Here is a 12,098-nt window from a genome sequence, read left to right on the forward strand (position 1 = left end):
TATCTCAGATAAACATATGCAAACCCATTAAAACCCACAAGAATTATTCCAGAGTTCCCTAGAGGAACTGAGATCAGAACTTGGAGTATCTCAGTATTTGCTTTTTGTCCAAATAGTTTTTGGGTGGCAGCAAGATGGCATCTGATGCTTTCAAATATCAGAGCTACACCAGCTGAGGCTCTATCCCTCGAAATCAAAGCAGGGTTTTCAAAACTCCTAGACTAACTGCTCTTCTCAAAATCAATGAGAAGCTTGAGTTGTTTTCAGGCAAGTCAGATTTTTAAAGGCATTTAAGACGCTACAAATGAAATCAGGCACTAAATGAGTTTTTCAAAGTCCAGGATCATAACTTCCAAAAACCCACAATATGCGAAACAGCTCTGTAATAAGTATGCTCTTTGGAGTATACTGCCATTCTGGTTTCCTGGCCATCTGGACTGGTGACCTGTTGGAGCACTTTGACTCTCTCCTTACACATGCACAAGGAGAGATACAAGATGGGATACATATGTCAGTCAGGTCTCACCCCAATATGCAGCTGATGATACAGAGTATGTTTCTGGACTCCATGACTCAAAAGGACACCTACCCCACAGTGTAGATAAAAATAATTTTGTGCTATCTTCTTAGTAATTGTCCAACATTTAAAATGAGGTAGTACAAATGTTTATTTTGGAAATTAATCACTAGGGAAAGACTTCATAATATCATGTGATAAAGAAATAGTGACCATGAAGATTTTTTTAAATATGTGGTAGGAAACATCTGTTCAGTATACAGCGTATCAGTATGTATTCCTAAGGTAACCATATGCTGCAGAGCTCACTTCATGTCTCATCCCAGAGGAATAAAAACTTAAAACCCCAGAAAACAATGTTTTGGTTTAAATTAGAGAAACCCATTATTTTTATTTGTGACCATTCTCAGCCACAACGCTCAGGTGTGCTGGCAAAATACCATGACCCTGAATGGCAATCATCATGATTGCATTTATAAATAAAATAAATATTAAACTTTTAGGAACACTAAGAAATATTTCAGCTGTCCCCACGTGTCTAAAATTGTTATACTATGAACTCTAATACAGGCAACACTAATAGCTTACAGTCATCAAGCATAACAGCTTACCTGGTGCACAGATGTGACTGCAGCCACCATTGAACTGGTTGCAAGGGTTGGTACACTGCTGCTGCTTACTTTTTGCCCAGACATGAATATCCATCGGTCTTTGTGGAAGATTCATGATCATTACAATCTGATCTGAACCATCATACTTATTAGCTCGGTAAATGCTTCGTGTGTTCCAGTCTGTCCAATAGATATGCTGATCAAACAATGTCATTGCAAATGGATGCAGAGCAGTGCTAACAATTACCTCACGATTTGTACCAGTGAGAGTGCATCGCTCGATCTTCTGCCTAAAATAACAAAGAAATTATTATGTCTTAAAAGAAAGAAGTCTTTTAACTTATGTATAAAGCCATGCCCTAATTAATCCGGCAACTAGTATCCACCATTTCAGTAATGTGCACCAATATGTAGGGTGCTGTTATGAGTTTAAAATCTCAAATTTTCCAATCTATGGCTTCAATAGTGATGCAGAGTAGCAGCTCTATAATACTGACACAATAATGTACTGGAAGTAACTGGGCTGAAGATCGAAATGTTCAAACAACTACGCTACTAAGAGCTAAACTGAATGCAAAACTTCATGAGAGAATACACTTTTGGAATGGGTATGATGTTAATGACCTCTCGTACCAGGAGAAAGTCAACAGTCCCATGAAATGGGACATGTTTTCATTTCAGTTTTATCTTCTGCAGATCCAAATTTACACAATCAGGAAATACAAGTAAATTCACGAGACTATAAACATGCATTTTCTGCTATTTCTCACATAAGAATACAGGAGGGGAAAACAGTTCTAATAGATAATAACCACCACATATATAACATCTAATAGCCACAAATATATAGTGTATGATAAACATTTCTTCCTCATTGATCTTCCAGCTTTGATTCTACCTTAGGAACAGTATTTGCAATGATAAACAAAATTCCAGCAAGCAAGACTTCATGGAGCCCCAGAAACTCAGGATTCAACTCCAAGTTCTGTGATAGACGCGTTCTGCTGTATGTGAACCATTCTTCACTCACACAGACAGCCCTACTGACCCACAACCACCTTGTCACTGCTTCTCCCCTTCAGCCATTCCCACTCTTAATGACCACTTCAGCAAAGGTCAGTGGGGAAGCAGGAGGAGACATGCTGATGCCAGGAGAGTCAATATGCACTATTCATGCAAGGACGTTATTTCTAAGCATTGTTTATAAAATGATTTTAAATGTTAGAGGTTCCTTTTACCACACAGACTCCTGTCTGAGATAGGCAGACCACACAAGAATAAAGCATGAGAGAAGAGAAAATGGAGGATGTTCAAAAGTTATTTGCAATGAGGATAACAAGAGAAGGATTAACAAGTAACAGATGGGATTATTCAAAGGAAGAGAAAGAGCTTAACGGAAAAACATCAAGATATCAGTAAATGCTGAAATGAGGTACTGTCAGCAAGCTGAAGATAGTAGAACAAGAATGAGCATGGATAAAGGCTGTTCCTTGCCTCCAGCTCCCAGCATCTTCATGTTCAGTCACACTTTAATGTTCACATGGCAAGGCTGCCAACCAGCTTACTGACAGAAATAACACACTTCGGGTTGTCTGCTCCATCAAGCATAGTATCATTCAACTGCACTGCTCTTAATACTCATGTCTAAAGAGCAGATAGAGGTCGGACAGTGTGTATGCTTATGTATAAAGGCATAATGCCTTAGAAGTGGAGTGGTGTTTGTGCAATGTCAACGGAACAGAACAATTCGCTAAGAGGCTGTGGCATCTTTCACGTACAAGTTCTGAAAAGGAGCTAATAAGAATCCCAGAATGGCTCTATGGAGGGTAAGGATAAGGAAGCTGTGGGACTAAAGACATCATACCCAGAGATTTTCTTCCTGCTAGCAGCTTCTCTCCCTGTTCATCACTGCATGGCCAATACCTCTTGATCGTGAAGTCAGAAGGGCCAAATGTTGTTGTTGGAGACTCCAAGCGGAAGCTCCACCCTTCGGTTCAAGCCACCAAAAGAGTTCTCACAGAAACACAAAAATGCTCCAACAACTTAGCATTAGCAGTAAGAAAATCACTTGAACTTATTTTATCTAACCTCAAAGCAACTGTATGTTTAAGTCTCCGCTAGAGACAAAATTTAATTATTACCAATTGTATTACCAATTGTAATGCATTTACTAGACTAGCAGTGTGGGTTGAATAAGAATGGAAACAGCTACTGAGAGAAAATGAGCAGATATTTCTCAAGAGCAAGAAATTTCTCAACAAGTTGAACAGCTCGTCTCCTTTGTCATCACTAGTAGGAAGGAAAAAGCTGCATTTCATATAAGCAGGAGAAGAAAAAACAGAATTTTAGTAATTATTACAGGAAAATAATAATAGACGGATACTTTATAAGGCAAAAGCTTTAATGTGAAATAACAGTTGTGGGAAAAGTGCAAGAAAGCACTTCTCTATGAAATTGCACTTCTACAAAAGAAAAGAAGCTCAAATGCACCCCTCCTGCAACACAGGCTCAGGTGATTTCCCCCTATTATGCCACAGTTTCCAAGTGTCAGCATGCTATCTGGTGAGGGATTCTTACTATGTTGCATGCAGCAACTATGAACACATGGGAAAGGAACAGTGTTCAACTAGCGCATACGTTCTATCTACTTGAGATGTATCTCAAGACTTGCATGTGTGCCCAATGGTGTCACAATACTTACAAGGCAATAGGAGGGTCTAGAACAAAAGAACAGAAACACTATTTTAGGATAGCACCTTTGTGAGACTAGCATAAACAAGAGGAGAATAAGCAAGAGTAAAAATGAAGGAGAATATATGGCTCACCCTTGTGTTCCCTTGGTGCATTCAGAGCTAAGGAGCACTGGCATTTTTGAGTGTCTGGTCTTCATATCTTATCCCATGCTGGTATCTGTTCCTCTAAAGGCCCTCCCCGTGAAAGTCAGAATAAAGGAGACCATAACGCTTAAGCATATGCTCCCTTACCTCCATTAACTAGAGTTTGAAAGAGAAAAGAGGATGTTTCATTTGACATCCTGCATTCTCCTTAAAATAGACGGTCCTATTTACAGGTGCCGTTCCCTGCCCTCCTGCACACAGATAAATCCAAATAAGAATGCCTTCCTCCCAGAAGATCCAACAGAGGCACAGACCATAAGAGTTATTACATTACAGACATCACTTTTCTGTCACAGCAAAGGAGAAGCCTGCAAAAGAAGTGCTGTGCTGAAGGAACCAGAGGGGAAAGGTCTGATTGCTGCAGTGATTTCTCCGAGACCATGGGTGAATTTGAATGGATACAAACTAAATTATTTTTAAAATCTTCCCTGCTGATGGCAGAAATTCTGGTGGCATAAATTGAAGGGTAGAGTTCTGTCTGGTAGGCAACAGCAAGAACATCATGCCAAATTCCACAGGTGACAGGAATTAACCATGAGCAATGAATGATGTAAAATGTGCACTGGGATTGTATTTGTTAGATAAGATGCTTATAAAAGTCTTGAGTTGCATGTAAGATGAACAAACTGCCAGTGGGTATCAATGCCATAAAGCAGTGGACTAAATCTACACTGTGGCATAACAAAACTTCTTATTGCACAGTAGTTCCACATCAATATCAAGACTTGACATTGCATTGCTATTAAGTAACTCTTAATATTCTATAATACAAAGTACCAAATTCAAGTGAAATGCTGAAAAACAGTTTAAAAGATGAGGAAACATAAATAATACATCTATTAGAAAATTAACCAAATGTAAAGCAACAAGTGTGTTATCAATACATACAGATTTGCATCAGCCCAGTACAGCTGCTGTTCTTCATAGTCCAGGGTAAGCCCATTTGGCCATACCAAATTGGTGCTCACAATAGGTGTTCTAAAGTTTCCTCCAAGTGTAGCTCGTTCTATCTTTGCATTTGAACTCCAGTCAGTCCAGTACATATACCTGTCAATAACATGATTACAAGGTTATATTTTCAGCAAATAAAGCTCACAAAGCTCTTATCTGCTCCAGGGTATTTCCACCCTGGTGTCCCTCACTGAAGTGGGCAGTGCAAAACTAGCAGAAAAGAACTTCTCCCTCTATTTTGGCCCACATTGACAAGGGAATCTTCTAGCAGCGATCACTGGTGTCCACTGGAGTGAACTTCAGAAAAGTTTTTCCAGCTCCTATGAGAATCCAGTAAAGTCAATTAATCTCTTTCTTATCTTTCTTCATTTGAAATACAGTATAATTAGTAATGAAATTAGAAATATAGTATAATACAGTAATGCACCCAGACTCTCAAGGAATGTTTTTTGTTACTGAAACAAGAATTCTTCTGAGGCACTCAGGAAATACAACAGAAAAAGGGATAGATCATATAAGACTCTAAATAGAGAGATCTCTTGACAGTGCTACCAGATTATCATGATATGATATTCTTGAAGAAATCTTGGTTTCAACAAATACGTTTTGTTTTTCTGCCTTACACAGCAAAAGGAGGATGGTTAGTTGCTTGACAAACACCTGCTTTGAACATCGCTCTCATTTACGCCCAGTACCTGACTCCTACCCTCACTAAGTGGACTCTCATGCACTACATATTCATAAATGTTCTAAAAATCTCAGAAGAAAATTCAAATCTCTGAGGCTGAGATCAGCTTAGAAAACTTAAACCTAAAGAGTTAGCTCTAGGACAGTAATGCACAGCTGGAACGTAGGGCTCAGAACAGGAAGCATATGGCAGTCTTTGTCGAAGTCTAAATTGTAGTTTCACCTGCAGTCAAAATAAAGTATACAAAGTGCAACACATACCCTCTGCAGGGATCTAATACAACAGCTCTTGGTCGAGGAACCCGGGCAATCACTGTGCGGTTAGATCCATCCACAGCCATCGAGCTGATAGTCTGATTGAGGTAGTCACTGTAGTAAACTCTATGGTTGATCCAGTCAAAGGCTATGCCATCCGGAGTCCCCAGGTCTTAGACACATGCAAGTAAACACACACAAGTTCAGTATGGTTTCCTGTGATATCGCAATACCCTTCGTCTATTATAATGTGGCCACACCAAGGATCTCCTTGAAATGCCATTGGTATCAATGCAAATTTGTCAATTTAAAAATCTGAAGAACTAATACTTAGGACTCAGGCAGTCCTGTGTATGCAGTAAGGTTACAAAGACCTTTTCCTCACATAGACCTAAATTCTGGTTGCTATTCTCCAAGTAGCAGGAATCATCCCTCACTCCACAATATTAATTTACTATATATAATTTTAATTTATTGCATATAATTTATATATATAATAATATTTAACCAGTTTCATATTTCCATTTCATTGTGATCAAGATGAAATAAGAATCTCAGAAGAGGAAAAAACTGAGGAGAAGAGTCAAAAGGAGCATTTCATCAGATATCTTAACTAAATAGTCTACCTTGACCATTAGTATAAAAATACCTGCTAAGCTAGTGCTAGGTGCTGCAGTCCTTTTTTTCCAATATCCAATTACTTTGTATCACATTTCAGTGCACTTACCAGATGCAACTACTGTTGGAGAGCCAATTCCTGAGTAAATACTAACATAACTGATGCTTCCTGTCCCCGAAGGATAACTTTGGGTAAAATATATTCGGTTGTTTATGCTGTCAAAATCCAAGGCCACTGCAGTTCTTACCACATTGACTGTACGGAAGGGAGGACTGTGATTTTCAGGATCTAGGTGGATACTTCTGAGGGCATTCTCAAGAGCAAAAATCAAGTAATCATCAGTTGAAATGGAACATCTCTTGCCATCACTGCCTAGTGTTCCAAAGGCACAACCACATTTGGGTGTCTGCATGTCAGGCAGGGCAAAACACAGATGAGAACAGCCTCCGTTGTTGTCCAAACAAGGATTGTTGTTGACATCAAGGGGTGAACGTGACTGGAAATTACTGTCGTAAATGGTAACATCCCTTAGCCAATTAATGTTGTCTCGTATTACTGTTGGCTGATCAGTATTGCCTGGCTCCTTGCTGGCTTGGAAGACTTTTTTCAGGTTCCGATCCACCCAGATCATCGAATTTCCAAAGACAGTGATACCATATGGAGTTGGATAGCGACTGCCATAACGCACAATTTCAACATCACCACCATCAGGCTGAATTCTTGCAATCATATCTAAGGAATCATCCACCCAGTAAATGTAGCCATTGCTGTGATCTATGGCCAGCCCACGAGGTGTGACAATGCCCTCAGACACAAGAACTGTTCTGTTGGTGCAGTCAAGAAATGCACGTTCGATCTTCGGATTTTGCCCATAATCTGCCCAGAACAGATACCTGTTTTTTGGGTTGACTACTATGTGCCTTGGCATATCTATGGTAGTTTTAAGCAGAACACGGCGATAAGTTGTGTTTAAACGCAAAACTTCTATAAAAGTCTCTGTCAGGAATGCATTTGTAAAATAAAGATTTCCTGTATTTGAAGAAAAAAAAAACAATGCAGAAAAACAAAACAGGAAGTTAATATATAGCATCAACACCTGAGAAACATGAGCTGACAAAATACTAAACCATAAAATGAATATCCATAAACATCTTAGTAGTTGGAAGCATAAGGTACTTGCCTACACTTTGAGGAATTAGAAAGAAGACACCCAAACTGACAATAGTCAATTAATTTCTAAATCCTCATTGATTGCCATGGGGAAAATCAGTGGTGTAAGATCAAAAGTGCATTAACTACAGTTGTTCTTTAGGTGTACTTTTTTTTTTTTAATCTAAGCCCTTGGCTTGCCTTTCCGTACTCTTATCCCTTTACCTTTTACAACACACAACTATGAAATCCATGTTATGGCACAGCACTGTATACAGTAACTAAATTAAGTGTACACAGCAGATGATTATTCTAAAACTCATCCCAACAAGCCTATCAATCAACAGAAGAACTTTCGCAAAACATATATATAGTACATATACGTATAAAATAAAGGTATTTATGGCAATGGTCAGCTACTTAGAGTTGATGAACACGTTCTGAAGAGTTAATATTTGAATTAATCTCTACTATGTTTAAATAGAAACAGGAAGTGCAAGTGGGGAAATTAAAGTCCAAAGACAAAGTATTTCTTCTGCTTTCTTTACTTTTCATTATAATTTATACGATTTGTACACAGCAATCTGAGGGTAGATGAAGAGTCCTTCTTTCTTATTAACAATGTCATCAGACAACTTTTGTGCACTCTTCTCTGGTACATGTTTTTCACTCTGGTGGTAAAGTATAGTAGTGCACTGAACAACAGCTACTTATGAACGCACAGACAAGAAGAGAGACCTAAGACAAATATGAAAGCATCATGAGAGAAAAGGTTCTATACATCTGCTCTGATAAACTTTCATTTTTACACATATATATAAATGTAAGAGCCATTCCTCTTGTTTTAAAATCAGTCCATAAACAGACAAGTTAGAATCATAGGATTTTCATTCAAAATAGTTCCACTGGGATCCGTTTATATTTGACTGTGTAAAAAAATGTATGTTTGTAAAAAAAAAAATTTTACAATCTGTGAAGAATAACATTCTCCTAAATTCAGCTATGCTTACCTGCTACCCAGTCAACTGCAATGCCACGGATCCCGTTTCGTCCTATTCCATTTGTAACAACATTTCTAAAATAAGAACCATCAGGTTTAATTTTACGTATTGCATTCTGAGAAGAAATTGTGCTACTGAAGTCACACCAGTAAATGAAACCAGAAGGCATGTGAACGTCCACGTGAAGCGCATTTCGTCCTGAAATATTTTGAAAAGTAATAATTAATTACCTTTGATATAAACTAACTTATTTAAAACATGTGCTACGCCAGCAAGAAATGCCAAAATATTAGGCATTATAAGATTTTTTCCTACTGTATTATTCACATACCTCTTCCTGCCAGTGGTACCATGGCTTCAGAGTGATCAGATGTCTCTAAACTAAATCCTTTAATTGCAGAAAGCATAGAAACAATTACAAATGAACTGTATGGGGAACAGGTTCTGTTATCAGGATTTAGCTGAAAGCCAGTAGCACAGGCACAGGAGAATAATCCACCAGGTACAGGCAGGCAAAGCTGCTGGCAAACTCCAATATTATTACTGCAGCCATTTGAGGAACCAGCAGAATCTGTGCAAGACACACATGGCAAGACATAAAAATCTGTACTGTATCATCACAAACTCCCGTGGATATATAACCAAATTCTTATACTTGCATAGTATTAACAACCAGCTGACAAAAATAAAGATCTTAATCACTGTACCTTTTAGCACATAAGCGTTAGCAACGGATTTGCTGGTTTCTTGTCATCTAAGATCAATGGGGCCAAGAATCACATAAAACGGATATATAAATTTGAAGCCAAACTGATAAAATTTGTTATTTAGTCAATATTACATTGATAATATTTTAGTAAAACTGCACGTGCCAATAGATGCCTTAACTGGATGGTGGAACATTTCTTTACCAAAACCAGGTAAAATATTACCAACACTTTTCCTGAAAGCATAACCAAACCATTTCCTTTGAAAGAGCGTGCATTCTGTCTCTGAGGGAAGTTCAGGTTTTCACAAGTTGGATATCCTGAAATACCGCTTTAGCAAATACTCACCGTCTCTGTAATACACACGTAGGCATTTCAGTCTTGGGACATTATCTCTCAGTACTACTTTGTTTGCTCCAGTGGACTTGTCAACTCGTTCAATAACTTCATAATCTCGATCAGTATAGTACAGAAAGGTATCATAGACAGCAATTCCCCATGGATGAGAAAGATGAACCACCAGAGTCACACGATTTGTACCATCCACACTGCCTTTCTCAATCTAAGAAATCAGTTTAAAGCTTAATATTACATTTCTTATAATAAAAGTTCCATGTTACAATACAAAATTAAAATGCAACATATGCTACTAAAATCTCTTCATGCATGAGATTTTTAATATACAAGGTAGGAAGGAAAGGGTCAGCAGGATGCCAATAATGATTTCTGATTTTTCATTCAAATTCATCATATATTTTTAATGGTAATTAGTAACAACAGTTATTCAGATTTTGCTCAGTCCTGCAACTCCCAGTTACATGAGTAAACTAAAGTAACTGAATTATACTCATGTGAACCACAGACACAGAGACAGATGAACAGGTAAAAAAGCAATTATTAAAAAAATATCTCCTACCACTCCTGTGCTTGTAACAGCCCAGTACAACTTTTGTTCCTTAATGTCAATGGTAATGAACTCTACATGGTCAAGGTTGCCAGTGAAGAGGGTTTGTATGCCTGATCCATCCATGTTTGCACTGGCAATCTTTGCTGGGACTCCACTGTCAGTTCCCTGGTCTGTCCAGTACAGCTTCCTGTAACGCACATTATCACATCTGTTAGCAAGGCTGATAACAGAGATCAATGGACCAGAGTCACTTGAGCATATGCTTAAATCCATCTCCTTCATCAGCCAAATACTTCAGTACATCACTTTGAACTAGGCCACAATGAAAATGATATCTTGTTTGAAAAAAGAGAAAAACGTTTATTCTCTTGAAAAAGCGAAATGCCTTGAAAAAGCGAAATGCCTGTTTCTCGTGAAAAAGAGAACAATGCCTGTTAAATAATTTTTAGAAATCCATAGCCTCCCCTGTATCATCCCACAATACAGTCAGCAGGTAAACTCAGTAGAGTATTAGGACTATTAACAAGCAAGCAGGAGAATAATAATTCTGTTTCACAGACAGCTGCAAGGTTTCAGCAGTGAGTTTGGTTCCAATTTGGAATTAAAGCTAGAAGTTCAAAAAATCTATATGAAGCAGAATTCCGTTATCTGGCTCTGGGGAATATGTGCACTGCTTTGGCCTCAGCTGCTGAAGAACACTTAGGGCACATGGCAGCCAGACTCCCAACTAGGGACAAAAAGTCAGGCATCAATTCATCTGAACGCCTGCCAAGTCACCAGCAAAACTCTCTCATTACTAATATGGTCCTATGGAACACTGTGATTTGGGGGCAGGGGAGAAGCATCATATTGCCATTTTGAGTACTCTGTTGGAAAAAAAGCAAATTACAGCTCTTTTTGGGAGAAAGCAGTAAAATCGTATTTAGTGCTATGCTATTTAACATGTGACATTTTTCCCATGTAGTGTGCCTTTCTATGATAGATAGGCCTCAAGACAGACATCACAAGATATTATTAAAGAAAGACTTTAGCGTTCTCTTTACTCTGGCTTCCCACTTTTCAGAGATTTTTTTCACAATCAAAATATTCTGAGATCCTTTTTAATCAAAAAATTTTACCATGTAAGTATACGGTAAACTAAGGAGAATGAACATCTGTGCAACGATTTATGAAGCCACACAATTATCTTCTAGGGCTTAAAAAGAGTAAATAAATTCTGCACAAATACGAAAAAAACAAAACCTTGTCAAATCCAGGATGGAAGCTGAAGACCCTAAAAATTAAGAAAAATGTGGAGAATATACTCATGTGCAAAGACAACAGCAATTTTGGAAATTTACCCTCTTGCTGGATCAACTGTCAAACCAATTGGCGTGCCAGCTCCCAGAGAGGTGCCATCATTGGTAATCAGTGTTTTCCTGTACATTATGTCACCATGCAGCTTCAGGACCTATGGAAACATTGAACTCATGAGAGCATGTAATATAGAACTTATGACAGATTTTCAAATTAAAGGAAGGAAGCCTAAATCCACAGGGAGTTGAAACTGCAGAAAACTCTCTCAAATACTATAAAGAAAAAGCACATTGTTCTGTACTCTAACCATCTCCCTTCTCTAACATGCACCCCTTGAATGAGCTGCTTGCAGCTTAGAACCTGCCTATGTTAACAAGTAAGCATCCTAGGTATAAAAATAGTTAATCTTTCAGCTTCCATAATATCTCAAAAGTATTACAGGCTGAATGGGTTGATGAAATGCTGATTTAGAAAGTATTCAGTTTTATTTGTTTAAATTAG

The 12,098-nt window shown here is 38.1% G+C and overlaps 1 protein-coding gene across 1 annotated transcript in view; it reads right to left on the reverse strand.

The window, feature by feature from the left end:
* Window positions 1–12,098, reverse strand: part of LRP2 (LDL receptor related protein 2) — a 133,270-nt gene that overhangs the window by 47,102 nt on the left and 74,070 nt on the right. Inside the window, exons 34-42 of the mRNA XM_072874134.1 lie at window positions 11,642–11,751; window positions 10,311–10,488; window positions 9,743–9,956; window positions 9,019–9,258; window positions 8,697–8,885; window positions 6,646–7,566; window positions 5,925–6,090; window positions 4,914–5,072; window positions 1,129–1,418 (exon numbers count right to left, since the gene is read on the reverse strand). Of these exons, the coding sequence (XP_072730235.1) occupies window positions 1,129–1,418; window positions 4,914–5,072; window positions 5,925–6,090; window positions 6,646–7,566; window positions 8,697–8,885; window positions 9,019–9,258; window positions 9,743–9,956; window positions 10,311–10,488; window positions 11,642–11,751 (2,467 nt within the window). The remainder of the gene's footprint in view (window positions 1–1,128; window positions 1,419–4,913; window positions 5,073–5,924; window positions 6,091–6,645; window positions 7,567–8,696; window positions 8,886–9,018; window positions 9,259–9,742; window positions 9,957–10,310; window positions 10,489–11,641; window positions 11,752–12,098) is intronic.

This window comes from Ciconia boyciana, chromosome 10 (assembly GCF_034638445.1).
Source record: "Ciconia boyciana chromosome 10, ASM3463844v1, whole genome shotgun sequence".
Classification (NCBI taxonomy): Eukaryota; Metazoa; Chordata; class Aves; order Ciconiiformes; family Ciconiidae; genus Ciconia; species Ciconia boyciana.